We start from the raw sequence: 18,209 nt of genomic DNA on the forward strand, positions 1-18,209 counted from the left end.
CACAGGTGTGTCAATAGCGAGCAGCTTTTGTTCCTAAAGGCAATGAGTGTGTAGATGCCACAAAAGTCGCATAGTCTAGACATTTCTGGCGCATAATGTCCTATGGTATGCCGAGAAGAATGGGCTTTTTGCACATACTCTTAGGACATAATGTGCCTTTACACTATATTCTTTCTCAAAGAATAGGCATGCGGGGTGCCTACATGCACCTCTTTTTCTAAGTGTTTGTATCTTTCCACTGGCATCAAAGGCGAACATGCTATAATTAGTCTCGAGAAATACTGTGCCATGAGCAAACGCGCACCACTTAGTGAGTGTTTGTTTGGCCAACTGCTTCCGGAAGGCAGGTTACGTAACGGCGGAACTTGCGCAAACCGTTGAAGACTGACAAGGAGTGCATCGAGGATGCGTTTTCAGAGTTGTAGTCCCTCTTCGTGGCCGCCGTTCCACCTGAAGTGTCTGCGAACGATTTCATAGAAGCAGACTACAATGTTCAGGGTGTTGACTGACAAGAAGTGCCTAGACGTGTTTTGCGAGTTGTAGTCCCTCTTCGTGGCCGCCGTTCCACCTGAAGTGCCTGCGAACAATTTCATAAAAGTGGACTATACAAAGATAGACTGTTGACTGACAAGGAGTGCATAGACAACGCGTTTCATGAGTTGTAGTCCTTGTTCATGGCTGCCGTTCAGCCTTAAGTGTCTCCAAACGATTTCATAAAAGCGGACTACAATGTTCAGGCTATTGACTGACAAGGAGTGCATAGACGACGCGTTTCACGAGTTGTAGTTCCTCTTCATGGCCGCCGTTCAACCTGAAGTGTCTGCAAACAATTTCATAGAAGCGGACTTCACAAAGCTTAGGCTGTTGACAGACAAGGAGTGCATAGACGAGGCGTTTTGCGAGTTGTGGTCCCTTTTCGTGGCCGCCGTTCCACCTGAAGTGTCTGCGAACAATTTCATGGAAGCGGACTATACAAAGTTCAGAATGTTGACTGACAAAGAGTGCATAGACGACGCGTTTCAGGAGTTGTAGTCCCTCTTCATGGCTGCCGTTCCACCTGAAGTGTCTGCGTTTGATTTCATAGAAGCGGACTACAAAGTTCAGGCTATTGACTGACAAGGAGAGCATAGACGAGGCGTTTCGCGAGTTGTAGTCCCTGTTCGTGGCCGCCGTTCCACCTGAAGTGTCTGCGAACAATTTCATAGAAGCGGACTATACAAAGTTCAGGCTGTTGACTGACAAAGAGTGCATAGACGACACGTTTCAGGAGTTCTAGTCCCTCTTCATGGCTGCCGTTCCACCTGAAGTGTCTGCGAACGATTTCATAGAAGCGGACTACAAAGTTCAGGCTACTGACTGACAAGGAGTGCATAGACGATGCGTTTCACGAGTTGTAGTCCCTCTTCACGGCTGCTGTTCCACCTGAAGTGTCTACGACGCGTTTCATGAGTAGCAGCCCCTCTTCGTGGCCGCCGTTCCACTTGAAGTGTCTGCGAATGATTTCATACAAGCGGACTACAATGTTCAGGCTATTGACTGACAAGGAGTGCATAGATGACGCGTTTCACGAGTTGTAGTCCATCTTCGTGGCCGCTGTTCCACCTGAAGTGTCTGCGAACAATTTCATAGAAGCGGACTACAATGTTCAGGCTATTGACTGACAAGGAATGCATAGACGACGTGTTTCACAAGTTGTATTCTCTCTTCGTGGCTGTCGTTCCACCTGAAAGGTCTGCGATCGATTTCATAGAAGCGGACTACAGAAAGTTCAGGCTGCTGAGAGCTGCGCTGATGATAACATTGTAGCTGCGGTCACAGGGACCCAGCATATTCGCACAGACAGCTCAAGTGATGAAGATTGTCGGGACGAGGCAGCATTTACATGGGTGTACTCGCCACTGAAGTGGTGACAGCAATTAGCATAATTCGTCATTGCTGCGGCTACGTGGAGGGAACTTGGCTGTAGCACCTAGACATACTCGATAAGATCGAGGCCAGTGTCTTCTTCATTTCAAAGACAAAGAAGTATGGCAAGATGAGCGAATTTTTATTCTTTTTTTTTTTGTAAAAATACAATATAGGTACATTCTTGAATGCACCGCTAGTTGGTGATCGTCCACCACTAGTAAGGCCTCGGGATCTGCATTTTTTTTTATAGAATATTTCATAAATCGAACTAATTTGTGATCCTTTTAGAGTTTGATGAATCCGTGTTCGACTGTACGATAAATCAGTGTTCTACTGTACTTGTTTTTCTTTTAAAACTTGAAATAAGGGTCATGGCACAGTCAGTGAATGCTTTTGCAGACTTGCTTGTTACTAAAGAAGCGTACGGTAATTTTGTGGTTGTCTCAAATGAGTGCTCTTTGACATACCCTACCTATAAAAGTGTCGAGAAAAGATTAAACACCTTTTGGTGAAAAATTCGAAACTGGTGCTTTGCAAAAGATATAGGGGTAGCAAATGCTATTTGTACTGTGTGATAATTATTTTCAGCAAACTTAAATAAATTGCACTGGCATAATTAATGCTTTCTGTGCCATCATTAGCCCACTCTCCTGTATGGTGCATGTTTGAACAAAGTAAGCAAAGAATGACAAAAAATTTTGACTGATCCTAAGTGCAGTAGAAACCAATTTTATGTATAGCAGCCAGCGGATACCAGCCTAAGTGGCATATCTTGCTTTGAGCCAAGCATTATGAAATGGACTGACACACTTGTGGGCATCCGTCCCACAAGAGATGATAATGATGCGGTGAAGAGACTAAAGCTTTATTAAATTCTGTAATTTGGAAGTTCCGACTGTTCTTTTTCACACATGTGCATGTGTGCAATGTGTGCAATGTGTGTGTGTGTGTGTGTGTGTGTGTGTGTGTGTGTGTGTGTGTGTGTGTGTGTGTGTGTGTGTGTGTGTGTGTGTGTGTGTGTACGTGAGCATCTCTCTCCAGAAAATGAAAAGTCTTAGTCTATGGCAGAAAATTTCAGTGTGTGGATTTTTCAAACATGTCTGAAAATCTGGCAGTTGACAATAAAATAGGGGTGTGTGAATATTCAAAATTTCTAACTTTCTAATAGAGTTTACTAGTCCATTCAATTCGAGCTGCAATTTCACTATTCCAATCTATTTGAAGTTCTCGAAAACAAATACAATCAACGTCCGATTAAACCTGACAGCTTCAAATGTTCTAATAAACTTCACCTCATCGCACTTGTATTGCGGCAAAGCTGGCTTTCAGTGTCTACTCCGATTGTAATGCTTAAAAACAGTCAATGTCCAATCGAAAATGGTCCCTTCAAATTTTTTTAATATGCTTTAACCCATTGCACTCTCATATTGCAGCAAAGCTGCATTTCGGGCTCTGCTACGGTCTTAATTGTACTGACTCAAGATAAAACTGGTTCCAACATGGAGATGACAGATTTGGCAATGGTGGGGGCTCAATTAATGTTGTTTTGCACCACAGCCAGCGCAGCGCGCACAGATTAAAAACGGAACTTGTGTTTGCCACAACCCCTGTGCAGGAAACCGTGCATGGTCACTATCGTTTTGTTCATCGATAGTGAATACGATCTGAAGGTGCGCAGTTAACACAGCCATCGATTAAAGGCAATAAAGCCATAAAATGACACGAAGCGTTATGGCTTTCCTGCTGCTCACTTATGGCCATGGTAGTGCGAAGCTTCGTAACTTTCAGTTGCAGTTATCTGTTGGCCTCTAGCTAAGCTTCGGCACACCCGTTCGCAGCAATGTGCACTCGGCATGCCTCGTCTGAATATCATATTTTCTTCTGTACAACCTACCCCTGCATAAAACTGGTACGCCCGGCCGCAAACTGTGGGAGGATGAAAAAAATTACTTCCGTATTGACGCAAACCCGCCTTCTTTGCATGCTGTAAAGCAGACTTGCATGCCAAAATACTTGTATAATTTGCACCCCGACTTCAGCACCAAATTTTCTGTACATTTTGACCACGTCATACGCTATGAAATACGCTCGCTTAGTGTTAGGCCAGGTAAGTGTGCATTGGCGCCAGTTCAATGCATGCGCTTGCAGGGACCAAAGAATGAGTCAAAATCATCAGAACTTACCAATTTTTGTGGTCTATAAATAAAATTTCACTACAACAAATTTCCGTGACAAGGAATTTTATCATGCGTCCCATCGATTTCGTTGTAGCGGGATTTGACTGTACCCGAATTCACTTCACATCCTAAATCGTGACAAGGAATTTTATCATGCGTCCCATCGATTTCGTTGTAGCGGGATTTGACTGTACCCGAATTCACTTCACATCCTAAATTTTGCTATTCACACAGCTCTACTATACAGTCAAGCACCATGACAGTTGGCAAGCTACTAACAGGTGGATGAAAATTGAAGCACCCTTTGATATTATTTGCGAGCGACTGCCACAACTGGCTTATACCAAACCAAATGAAACTAAATGGACCCACCGTCCAGTCGTCGAGCACCTCATGAGTGGTGCAGAATACACACCAGAAGATAAAATGCATAAAAAGGAAAACAAAAATTGTTTTGCATTAAAGTCAAGATTACAGCAAAGTAGTCCAACTCATTCGAACTTATCTACACACATTAAAAATCTTGCACGCCAGATAGTAATCTAAGTTCTCAAAAAGCCTGACCTGAATAATGAGCGGCAATAGTGCACAAAGGAGAGCATCTGACTTCACTTACATGCGAAATTTCAAAGTTTTCAGAAGCAGGTGGGTTACACTGCCTTACCTGAAAGAGGAAGGGTAGAACAGTGTTGTCCTGCTGGCAGTAGCGCTGCCAGTTAGCTGTGCGTGAAGTAGCCACTTCAGCGCAGGCTTTGAGGTGTTCCACCACCAAAATAAGGGCATCATAAGGCAACGTTGCAGTGCCTATCAAAGGTGTCGTGGCACCAGTGGCCTTGCATATAGTGCGGGCACCTGCTAGATGGGACTCGAGGGCATGTAGATCCCGAAGCTGCCTGTACTTCTCCTTGGAACCACACAGGAAGAGCAGTAGCTTCCGCACTTGTCGCCGAATGAAGGGCGTTTGCTGCACCATCATGTACTCGCACAGGTACGAGTACCATGTGGAACCGAAATCGGGGGTTACACAGCCAGGAGGCACTACTGCCCACACCTTCTTCACCTATTCAAGAAACCAGACAGCAAAGCATCAGAAACCCCATTCAAAAATAAAAAAAAGAGCATGCTGACAGCAAATTAACTGCGGCTACACAACACATGCCAAGTAAAAATGACATTGTACAAGTAGTTCCGTACGTTTCTGGCCTAGCATTAAAATCCCTCAGTGAATTCAAAACAACCATTTGGGTGTGCAGCAATATCTACAGGAGGACTGTACATGAGTTCATAAAAGTGCATGTGCACTCGATGCATACATTTATATGAATTGCACCATATGTTTACATGATGCACTGAGCCGAGCAGCCAATGGGTGCTCATCCTTTGCATGGCGCGTATGTCGCAGCCCCGTAACAAAGCCGGAGCCACTTGTACGTTCAAGAAATTGTGCCAGGATTCGCCGTAGCGTCCAAGAAGAGGTGAAGCATTTTCTATCATGGCGACATAACAATGCTACAGTTCAAGAACTGTGGTTTTTCAGAAGGTACACAAATCACCCTAGTCCTGGTGCCCAGTGGCTACCTCCTCCTCTCAAAGCTTTACTAAAACTACATTTGAACCACTTTAAAGAGACATGCACAGGGGAGCAATGATTGCATTTTATGAGGTGTCTCTTATAAGCAGATTGAGACTGCTGCATTTTCTTATCAACACATATTGTAATAATAATCATAAGTGGGGTTTAACGTCCCAAAACCACCATATGATTATGAGAGACGCCGTAGTGGAGGGCTCCGTAAATTTCGACTACCAACGAATATATTTAAAGCAGGCACACCATGATGTCTCATATACCCATTTGTCTGGTCCATCAGTTTCTCTTATAAAGAGGTTCGACTGTTTTACCACTGGCTGCTGGATGTTCTGAAAGATCTTCAAATAAAAAAAAAGTTGCTACTGATAATAAAGTGCAGTTTGTAGGCTTTTAGAAGACAAAAGTTGAGCCAAGTTTTGGTGGGCATACAAATGTTTGTTCAAAGGTGTGAAAAATGTGTCAAGTGAAGGGACATATTGAAACTTTATTTGTTTCATTTTTTCAACTCTAAAATATGGCAGAGACAGAAATTCATGGAATTGCCTGTAGGCTTCATTAATCCATTTTATTTTTAAACTTGTTTATAAGAATTAGTAGTGTTAGTAATTACAAGCAAACAAAGCGAGTAGAGTTCTTGCTTCCATCTCAAGAGGAACTTTTAAAATCAGCAAAATGCTACTTTTGGGGTACTAAAATCCAATTTCAGAACAGGTTACAGACGAAAATTTTCTTATGAATGCCAAAATTTGGAGCAGTAGAAAAAAGAAGGTTTACATTTGAAGAAATACATGTACAAAACATTCAACCCACCTAAATCACCATAAAAGGCGCGACTTTCAAAATTTGATTGTCGTCGTTCATGCTTGCGCTTCTCGCAACTGTTTAGCATGGTTGCAAAACTATGTTTCGACCTTTATTAAATTGTTATTTCGTGATATAATGGCTTTACTTAAGGTTGTTTTAATCGTCAACGGCACTGGCTATTATATCGAAATAAAATGAACAGATACATCACAAAAAAGTTTTTTTTTTTCAAGGCCAAGGTGAAGGGTGGGTTCATTATGCGAGTGTGTTCATTACGCAAGTAGATATGGTACTCACAATTACGCGGTGCATATATGCACGAGTATTTTAACAAAATGTGCTGTGTTCTGTAATTAATGCTAATAACCCTTTCCAAATCACAAGACACTTTTCCGCAGGACACTAGTCTTCTGTGGCGAAGGTTGCTTAAGGGGGGAGGGGACATTGAAAAAAAAAAAAAATTTTGTTGACCTAGAGCAATTCAGTTTGGCATGCATGCTCGTAAGTGTCTTGAATAAAAAAAAAATGTGCAGTTTCATCGTGATACCTTAAGTAGTTCTCAAGTTACATCATGCTACATGGTTCGATTCTAATATTCTGCTCATGGAAAGCCTAGAGCTGTAACAAAACACGCCAGTAAGCTGCAAATGGTGTTGATCTTAACTCAAAAGAAGACTATTGGGTATGACAATCTCAGAGTTTGTTTATCAGTTCTCTCTTTTTTTATAGAGATGATCATAACTGCCAACACACTCTGTCAGAAACCGTGTCATGTACCAGTCATCTTCGAGAAAAAAAAAAAAACAAGAATTCAAAGATTGTCAGACCCTCAACAAATCTTTTGGGATTCAGGGAAAAAAAACTGCACCAATATCAGTCCAGTCATTCCCGTGCTACACTTTCCACAGGCAATGCACAAATTACAAAACACACTAGTGAGAAAACGCCTGTCGAAGTTTTCCATAGGCTTTTTTTTGACGAACTTTCTTGTTTCTCGTTGGATATTGATGAAAACAGGCACAGACACTAAGAATGGCCTCGCAGTGATTTCATAGAAATTTAAAAAATAAAAAATAAAAATACCACAAATACTTAATGAGAGACAAATTACTTTATTGAACCTCGTGGATGGGCTGAGCATATTGCCAATAGAGCAAAAAAAAAAAAAAACAGTATTGAGAAAACTGCATTTAAAGTTTTAACTTCTCTTTACATCTCTGAAATATCTAAAAAGTTTGTCTTCCGATGTTTGACTTCTCAAGCATGTGGCCTCTGACCAATGTGCCTTTGTTGCTTTACTTTTTTTTCCCATAACCTTCTTTTCTTGATTTACAAAGAACAAGTACGAATTTCAAACCAAGTTCTTTGAATGACGGAGTGGTATGATAGGCATGACAGAAAAGATTGTAATTCAACAAGACCATACACTGAATTGATTACACATATTTCTTGTGTCCAACTGTAATAAGCATAAGCAAGGACTTGATTACAAATAAATTCTCACTGAACATTTTTTATATAGAAAGGTTTACTGCATCATAAAATGGGTCACTCCATGACGGCCTATGCCTTCTTTCCAAATAGTTTTGGGCAGAAGACTGGTACCACATAAATTTTTCAGCAGCGGGCATATAAAATTCCGCACCCCTGCTTCATACATGCTCTTTTGCCACTGTAGCTGTGAAAGGCATTATAATACGGGCGATCGCAGAAACGCTAATTTATGAGACTTTCATTGTCTCAGAACATTCATAGAGCGTGATGCACTTGGCGGCAGCGTTCGGTGACAATGCGCAAAATGCGTAGCTACGATGACGAAAAATCGGCGCATACTGCGCTTGGTATCGCATTTTCGAGTGACGACGCGCGAAACTGCTAGCCGTTGTTCCGAGCAATCCTTGGCAGTGAAGGGGGGAGGGGGCGAGCTTGACTGTGGAGTCCGCTGCCGATGCGCAAGATGCCCGTATGCGGTTCTGAGGAGCTAGCGAGTGGTGTACTTCGTTGCTTGCAAAGAAGCACGTCACTTCCAGTGCGCTAGCGCGTCGTTCTTGCCTAGGCCTAAAGACGACTCCGATGACGCGCTGCGCTCATAGACCGCACCTCGCTTGTAGTAATCTGATCGTCCATACGCTTACAACTCCTCACTAAAGCGTAATTATATCCTAAGTAATCGTCGAGCCATGAACATGACACAAAGAGCCATTTTCGAGAGCCATGTTCTGGCGACGCACAAGCAGCAGACGACGACGATCTCCCGAAGCGAGCATCGGGTCAATGGCGAGGTGAGCTGAGGCAACATGGCGGCCACAGCCAATCAAGGGCCTCGAAACGACCTTCAAACATTTGCTTTTTGAGCGCTTGTTTTCAAAGGGAGGAGCCAGCTGAGGCGGGAAAGTTAAACACGGAGAAATGCTCTTTCCGATGATCCCAAGAAGCCGGCTCCCGGCCATGCAATCGCGAAGCTATAATCTTTTTTAAAATCGCTGCTTTCTCACGATTTCCGGAAAAAGGTTCACTACTTAAGAGGGTGAAACGAATTTTCTGAAGCATTTCTGCGCAGTTTTCAGTGTAGATATTTTGAAATCAGATATAAAGAATATTCCAAAAACTGAAAACTTGGTTTAAAAAAAAGCCATTTTTTGCAATCCCAAAGCCGCGTTCCCCTTTAAGCAGTATTCTGAGTGGGTTAGAACAAGGCCAAGAAATTTTCGAACCGGTACTACCCCACCCAAACTTTTTCCCCCTTGACGGTAGGATTAAGCTTAAGGCCCAACTTCTCGGCTTCCTAGCAAGGCACGTTCGACCAGATAAAGTAACAACGGCGCGCCTGTTGGTCTGGCGACGGATATTCATCGCCAGGATGACTTAACATCAAGCCAGAAAAATTATTATTATGTGTCGTTGCTATGGCAGCAAATGTGGTGGCTGGCAAAGATGGCGTTCATGAAATGTCGACTTAGCTCACGAGCGGAAAACGCGGCATACATTCTTAACATGCCATACCCGCATTTGCTGTCTGGGAAATCAATATTTCCCACGAATCGTTGGTGGCTGCGGCAACCGATTTTTTTTGCTTGATGTTTCATCGACCGCCGATAGATTTCTGCTATTGTCCGCGGACCAGACCGATGGGCACGCAGCGTTGTTACTTCATCTTATACGGCCTCCATTTTTCGCTAAAATTAACACACGTGAGATAATTTTGAGGCTGGTCGGGCATTTTAGCGCAGCATGGAGCTATTTCAAGAAATTTCTTAGTTTTGGCACAGCTCGATGCAATGAAGGGGAATTTTATCAAATTGACACAAATGTCGCAGCTGTTGCACCCCGGTTTTGGGCTACGATAATGTGTAAACTATAGCTCTTTTTGGACACACTTTTTTTGCCACTAAACATTTATGCTTCTGAGCCATAAGTGGCTTATATTGCTCCACATTAACTGTAGAGTGCTAACAACAATGAGCCTTTTAGTTTTTAGCAACCCCCTAGTGCTCTTTAAAGAGATTTTAACCAACTTCGTGTTAAATTACAACCTTCAACTTTTTGTCATGATAGTGGAGAAATAAATTTGTGAAAGCAAAGAAAAAAAATAAGTAATTTTTTAATAAAATCTTTTTCAAGTAGCATTTCCTCTAAACACTTCCGAGCTCAAAAAGTACAGTCACAAATACTACAGTCACAAATACTACAGTCATTCATAGGTTTCGCAAAAGAGTTAGGCCATAGTTCACCATATAATATGCTTAGTGCACATTCTCGACTCTGCTTAAAAGTTGCAACTGGTGGTTAACTCTCACGTCCTATTTGAGCCGAAAGACCATTTGAATTTTTGCATGATGGCTGCTGCTCTGACTAGGTAAGTTGGAAGGCACCATAGACAGGGCTATGCAGGAGACGAGCACATCGAAACAAAGCTGTGCAAGCCCCACAAAAAAAGTCCACAGACTTATCAAAGTACTAGCCAAAAGATCCACACAACGGATACTACTGTTGCCACTCATGCGAAAACCTTCATTGAAGATTCTGTTCTACGACTGAATAATGAGCTAGATGAAATGCGAAGTGAACTAGCGAGCTTGAACTCCAATGTTGACACACATGGGAGTGTTATACCTACCAAAAAAAAGTACTGGGAAAGAAGTTTTTTTTTTTTTAGCACAATAGCTCCCAAAGCAGGTGAAAACGGGGTGTTAGGAATAGCAAATTTTAATAAAAGAACATGTGCCTGCCAGTGAGCCTCGTTAACCACACTTCACTGTTTTATATTAGCTAAATTTACAACAGTTTTTCACAACATTATAGCTGGCAGAGTCCCGAGTGTAAAAAATGCACCTTTAATAAACCAAGTGCCTTATTAGATGAGATGACATTAGTACATTCGAATCTCGATAATTCGAACTCGAAGGGGCCCGAAAATTTGTTCGAATTGAAAGAAGTTCGAATTATAGAAAGCTAAATAAACGGAAAGCTCTCCATTCAATGGCGCATGTAAATTGAGCTAACACACAAGGGGGAAGTTTTAGAAGACTTACATTTACTCACAAATCACAGGACATCGGTCATTAATTGAAGTAATCGGTGATGCGCATCTGCACACATCTGCCTTGCAGCGAGCCAATTTCGCACGCAGCTCGCAAAGCATTTCTACTTCGGCTTCAGCATCCTCCTGGCAAGAGAAGTTGCCCGCGAAAATGTCCAGCGCCGACACTCTCTAAAGAGGGCGATAACAACGACTGCTACGTAGCAGAGCCTCTCGCTCTCCGCTACGCAGCCTCAGCATGGCCAGCACAAGACGAGAAAGGAGGAGCGTTTTCACGCAGAGATAATTTAAAAGAAAACCAATACTCCACGGCAGCTTTTTTTTTTTTTTGCTCTCTTTGCACGCGTTGTTGAAAGGAGAAGGGTTACCTGGCAGGGAAGGAAAAGGGGGAAGCGTGACACGTGAGAGACTGGCGCGTGAGAGACCCGCCCTCAAGGCGCAGAGCCGTTCTCCCGCAAGAAGCAAAGGCTGCAGAAGATAGTGCCTTTTTCCTTTCCTTCAACCACACAATCATTCAGCCCAGCAACAGCTTTACATAGCAGGGACGGAAAAGGGAGAAGCGTGACACCGGCGCTTCGCAGACCGGCATTTGAGAGACAGCAAACATTCCACCGCAGCCTTTTCTTTCCTTTGAATTTCTTTGGCGGGCAGCGTTGAGGTGTCGCAGGTGTCGCTGCAGGATTGGGCGGGGTGCTGAGAGCATTTTCAGAGCGCAGTATGTTCGAATTAACTGTCGGAATTAGTTGGGCGTTCGAATTACCGGGCGTTTTCGCCCATTGGAATACACATAGCTTTGACGGGACCTCATCGTGAGTTCGAATTAACCGGAAATTCAAATTAAGCGTGTTCAAAATAATGAGATTCGACTGTAATATGTGCCTTCCAAGACAAATCATTAGTTAGGGTAACACAGAGGTACCTGACGAGGGCCAAGCTTTCAATTATATACAGCCAAACATGTTTATATCGAACCTAAATATATAAAATTTTTGAGTATATCGATGATGATGAACAAACTTTAATTAGCAGAAAGGTCCTCCTCCCCTTTCAGGTGCGAGAGGAGAAGGGAGGACCAAACCTAGACGACGGCCATGATCCCATGGGCCCTGGCGGCGTCTTCGGCCTGCCGTATTAAGCAAGCTTGTAATTGAGAGTCAAAGCTGAGGAGCGCGGTATCCCACCCACTCCCATCTGGAAATTCGCCTCTCATGGGGGCCTGCGGGCATGCCCATAAAATGTGGCTTGAGACCGCCCTGTTGTGGCTAAATTTACACTTGTCCGAATGAAGTTCCGGCACGCAGCAGTTCATTGTTACCAGACTAGGAAATGTGTGGGTCTGGAGTAGGCGCCACGCCACCGCCTGTCCTTTGTTCAATGACAAGTGTGCGGAAGGATAAATTTTTCTGCTTAGCCTGTAATACTACGTAATATCTCTGTAAGTGGTCATCTGCTCAAAACTCTCATCGTCCTCCCCGTTCGACCAGGGCAATCCAGAGGCTCGGTCTGCAAGTCCTCGAGCTGTCTGGTGTGCAGCCTCATTGCCTGGTAAGGAGGAGTGAGTGGGTGCCCAAACTATATCTATTGTTCGTTGGTCTTTGCATCCAGCCAATATTCTTAAAGCTATATGGGATATTCACCCTTGTGCAAAGTTTCTCACAGCCGTCTGCGAGTCGCTAACAATTAGTGAAGTCGAGGTGGATGCTATGGCCATTGCAATAGCTGCTTCCTCCGCCTCTTCTGCAAAGCTCGTTCTCACCGAGCTGCTGACCTTGTGATTTCCTTTGTAGTCCACTACTGCTATAGTCATGTTGTCATTTCCTTTGTATTTGGCCGTGTCTACGTATGTTGTTTCCGGTAAATCTTTTACGTTGTTATGTATATTTTTCGCTCTTTCAGCTCATCTTGCTTTGTGATATTCGGGGTGCATGTTTTTTGGAATCGGTAAGATTACTAAACATTTCCTGATTTCATACGGGATATCCTTTTTGGCGCCAAATTGATTTGCGTAGTTTATAACCAGTTCCTCTAGTATGGCTCTACCTGTTTTACTCTGCGTTAGTCTTTCATATTGCGCGATTCTTTGAGCGTCTATAAGCTCTTCTGATGTGTTGTGAAGCCCTAATTGAAGTAATTTATCTTTAGAGGTAGTTATTGGAAGTCCGATCGCCTGTTTGAAAACTCGTCTAATTATTCTGTCAATCTTTTCTCTCTTGGCCACTTGTCTGAGGTACGGAATCACATATACAATACCACTGATGACAAAAGCTTGTACCAGTCTTATCATATTATTTTCCTTCATACCATAGTGCCGGTTTGCAATTCGTTTAAGTAGACGCATAATTTGCTGCGCAATGGTTTCAAGTAATCTAATCGCCTCTCCGTTATGCCCGTTCGAGCTGATTCGGAGTCCCAGAATTCTTATGCTTTCGACCGTAGGTATTTGCGTTTTTCGAACAGACTTTAATGTTAGGTTTTTCCTGGATACTTTTCGGACCCCTACATGACGGGTTATAGAAGAGAAGTTCCGATTTTTCCGGTGAGCATTGTAATCCTGTATGGGTGGCATATTCTTCTACAACATTCACTGCGGTTTGTAAAGTTTCCTCTATGTATCCGTCACTACCCTCTGCTACCCATAAGGTAATGTCATCTGCATAGAGGCTATGGTGGAGTCCTGGAATTTCCTTCAGTCTGGTAGGGAGACCTATCATGGCCACGTTAAAAAGAAAGGGGGATAGGACTGAGCCTTGCGGCGTACCTCTGCTGCCCAGACTAAACTCTTGGGATTCTGCTTCGTCTAGTATTATTCTTGCAGTCTGGTCAGTTAAGGAGTCTTTTATATACCGTATTTACTCGATTCTACCGCGCCCTCGATTGTAACGCGCACCCGATTTCCACCGCGAAAAAAAAAAAAAAAAAAAACGTACGACACCGATTGCAACGCGCACCCATTTTTCTCGCTGGCTCGCACGATCACACCACTCGAAAAAACGACTCTTTTCGGGAGCGTCTTCTATTTAAATATGAGGTACGGGCGAAGCTTGTGCCCACTGCCGTCACTGTAGTTTTACCGTGGACCGATGTCAGCACGCGAACTTGCTTCGCCCCCTTCTTTTCGACGGTTGTGGTGCCAGGCATGTCGAAGTAAAGAGGCGTCTGATCGGCATTCCCGATTTGCCCAAGCAGGTAGCCGTTGTTGCGCCGCAAGTTTAGGATGAACCTCTGAAAACTGTGAAGCTTTTCATCGTACTCCTCCGCAAAACTTTTCGCATATGCATGTTCCCCTTCGGAGGGAAAAGCCTTTCCTCTTCATAAAGTTAGTTAACCAGCACCTTTTACTAAGACTAATTGCATAGCCCGCACTTGGAGCAGTTCTGTCGTCACGGGCCGCTCGCTGCTCAAGCACATACTCGTTGAGCAGCTCTTTAATTTGCGGAAACCGACCCTGCTGTGGTCCACTGAAGCCTTTGCGTGAAGCTTTGCTGTCGACAATCTTCTGCTTTTGTTTCCGCCGGTCCCGCACGCACGTTTCGGGAACTCCGAACAACCCCGATGCGGCCCGATTTCCGTCCGTTTCTGCACACGCGATGACTTTTCTTTTAAAAGCGGCATTGTGGTGCACTCAAGTTTTTGGAGTCGGACCTTCCACACCGTCGATGCTAATGCACTACTAGATGACGAACTCCTCAGCACACGTACGAAGTGCCGCACATGGGAAACACATAGGCAGAAATGGCCGACGCGCCATGCCGACGCACATAGGGGGCGGCCATTTTGGATTTGCCGATGGCAATAGATTGACCGTAATTTTTTTGTTCGCACTCTATTCTAACGCGCATGCGATTTATGAACTCGCTTAACCGGAAAAAAGGTGCGCGTTAGATTCGAGTAATTACGGTAATCGTATACTCTTTTTCCTACCCCTAACGCTTGAAGATTGGCAAGTATAGCTTTATGTGATGTATTATCGAATGCCTTTTTAAGATCTAGGCCAACTATCACCTTTGTGTCGTGTGTATTGAGACCCGAATCAATTATTTGGTGTTTAACCTTAAGCATAATGTCCTGTGTAGACAGTTTCACTCTGAAGCCTACCATCGTATGAGGAAAGAGCTCATTGTCTTCCATATAATTTGACAGGCGAGTTAGGATGACATGCTCTAATAACTTTCCTATGCAGAATGTCAGGGAAATAGGCCTAAGATTATCAAGATCTAGTTTCTTGCCTGGCTTGGGAATCATGATGATTGTTGCCGTTTTCCATTGCTTGAGTATCGTACCTTTTTCCCAACACTTGTTCATATATTCGGTGAGGGCTGTGATAGATTTGTCGTCAAAATTTCTGAGCATTTTATTCGTTATACCCATAAATTATTCCCATGAAATTCCTTTGTAAAAGTATAGAAATTCGCACATTGACATCGAACGGTATTTCTATTCGCCTTCGGATATACTGAACGCCATGCGAGTTGAAAGGTGTGCTTCGGCACTTGCCACGCCTTGAGATTTTTATGGCAAAGCACACGAGTCGAAAAACGCGCTTTAGCACTCGCACGCCCGGTGACCTCCGCCCGGCACCACGCCTCCGTCAAAACCCTAAATGGTCGAAGAAAGGTAAGGGCGAGAGCGCTTGGACTACACAATTTTTAACTTGTGGAATGGCTTTTTTTGCGTTTTTCCTTTTCTCTTTCTCATGCTTCCTCCACGTACTCGTCGGCTCGGAGAGCAGGAATGAAAAAGCCGATGTCCTGCTCCTTTCGCCTTTTCTTTTATTTTTTTTTGTTGGTGTTTTGAGAGTTTTTATTAGCTAACCACAGCTTGCGCCTTTTGCAGTTACCCTCACAAGTGGGTATCGCCTCGCTAGCGCTTTGCTTCTGTTATCCCGTCGCCTATGTACCATCGCATGTGCGGCATTTTTCTTTTGCGTGCGTGGTGTGCAAAGCCGCTGTGGACTCCTTGAATGGTCGACTTCTCGTGTAGCTATGGCCATTGTCAAGAAGCGCAAGACCCTTGACTTTGCAACAAGGCTGAAAGCTATTCAGCGTCTTGAGGCGGGCGAGAAACGTTAGACTGTCGCGGACGACTTCGAGATACCATGGAGCACTCCGAGTACCTTTTTGAAGAACAAAGCAGATATCAAGGCAAAGGCGGTGGAGCAGCGAACGCCGGGAGCTTGTCATGAGCGCACTTCAGCCGGCAGGAACGTAGAAAAGGCGCTCTATGCCTGGTTTTTAGGAGCGAGTGCGAAGAACATTCCAGTGGATGGCCCGATGCTGATCACCAATGCCAAATGGTTTGCCGCTGCATTCGATGAAACAGCTTCGCCAACAACACTAGGTAGCTTCACCCATTTGAGGGGGCAGACTGGTCAGACATTTTTTGTTTATTTCTTCAGCAACCTTGATCAAACTGCACAGGATTGTGCAGTTTTTTTTCCGATTTCAAATATTTAATCGGTTGTCCTACAACTCATCTCATTAGGTTCTCATATCTTAAGTTAACCTCCTATTATTTAAGGCCACCATACGAAAAAAAAGTGCATAAATAAAAGTGATATTTAAAATATGCCAACATAGACCAACGACTATAGAGTGAAAGCATGCAAGAGTTTTTTTGTTTTCAGGCCTTTCTTGGTTATTTTACAGCGAAATTAACTATCCCCTTGCAAAAGCAGTTGAAATTACCGTATTTACTTGCGTAATCCTCGCACTCGCATAATTCTCGCACCCCCCACATCGCCCAAAAAAATACGATTTTTTTTTTCCTCGAGTAATAGTGCCGCAATAGTGCCGTCTGCTCGTTCCAGCCACTGATGATGATAGCGCGTGCCATCTGGCGCCATCTCTTAGGCATCAAGCTTACTATTATAGCACGGAGATTCAATCCAAGCCAAGCCAAAGTGGCAAGTGCGCATTGCAGCGTGTTTGGTATGTTGTGTCGGTAATCTTGTCAAGTTATGGGGCGATACTTAAGCTACATGGCTGCTTTCAAGTTGAAAATGATAGATCATGATCTAAACAACAGCAACAGGGCCGCCGGTAGGCCTTTCGGAGCATACGAGTTTTGTGTTCGCTACTGGTGACGGCAGCTGAAAGCCACCAAGACGCGTTGGGCCTGCCGTGTGCCTAAAACTGGGATTAATGGTAAACATTATTTCTTCCCAAGGAAACTGCGAACGATTCTGTTGAATAGTTATCAGGCCAATACTGGGGACCTACGCTTACCTTTTGAAGGCTCCTGTTGAGCAACGAACCCTACTGTCACGCCCACAACGCCCACAAGCTTTGCGTATAGTACTCTAATTCCCGCCTATTTGCTTGCACCTTTTGTGTCTTAAATAAATCTTGCCTTGTGTTAAACCTGTGCGAAAAGCGACAGCGTATTTCGAAAACACCGCGGTGCCATGCTTTTTCCGATAACCAGAGGTCGAAGCTTTTTCGATCCGTCTAAATTAGCTGCCAACAGCACGGACACACGAGCTTTGTTTGCCTTGCCGCCGCTTGTCTTGTCGCCACGACACGCAAGTGTCTTGTTTGGCAACATTTGCCAAAATAGAGTGGTTTCATCCGCATTGAGGATATCTTGGGCTTTATATCTTGCTGCGATATCTTGCCAGTTTTCCTCGAGCCATTTTCCTACGCTGTGCAGGTCCGCCGCTCTGCTTTCACCTGTAACAGCTTTGCCAACGATGTTGTGCCGTTCTTTAAGTTGCTGAAGCCAGCCTGAACCGCCTTGGAAATCATTCCTGCCAAGCAGAAAAGCAAGGTCCTTGGCTTTCTGCTCGATCATGGGGCCAAACACCGGGATGTTTCGCGACCAAACGTCCACAAACCACCTGTAAACGGCCGCTTCAACATCTTCGTACACAGCAGCGCGCACACGTCAGGCGCCACGGGCACCTGGCCTTTTGTCCGACTTGGCCCTGATGTCTGCCTTGTTCTTCAGGATAGTACTCAAGGTGCTCCTTGGAATTTCGTACGCGGCGCCGACGTCTGACTTCTTTTCACTGCGCTCAACCCGATTGATGATTTCGAGTTTCACGGCAAATTTTGCCTCCTTGCGCAAGCCATGATGACAGCGCGCCAATACAGTTCACAGAGCACCAACAGGCAACACCACAGACTATGCTGAATCGGCAGTAGCAGGCACACAAGCATAAAGAAAGAAAAAATGGCGCTCACTTCTACCG

The 18,209-nt window shown here is 44.2% G+C and overlaps 1 protein-coding gene across 4 annotated transcripts in view; it reads right to left on the reverse strand.

Annotated features, from left to right (window-relative positions):
* The window catches only part of poe (E3 ubiquitin-protein ligase-like protein poe), a 567,105-nt gene that overhangs the window by 140,753 nt on the left and 408,143 nt on the right, over window positions 1-18,209 (reverse strand). For all 4 annotated transcript variants that reach the window (XM_075878938.1, XM_075878937.1, XM_075878939.1 and 1 more), the window contains one exon: window positions 4,750-5,145. In XM_075878938.1, the coding sequence (XP_075735053.1) occupies window positions 4,750-5,145 (396 nt within the window). The remainder of the gene's footprint in view (window positions 1-4,749; window positions 5,146-18,209) is intronic.

Source organism: Rhipicephalus microplus, chromosome X, assembly GCF_043290135.1.
Source record: "Rhipicephalus microplus isolate Deutch F79 chromosome X, USDA_Rmic, whole genome shotgun sequence".
Lineage (NCBI taxonomy): Eukaryota > Metazoa > Arthropoda > Arachnida > Ixodida > Ixodidae > Rhipicephalus > Rhipicephalus microplus.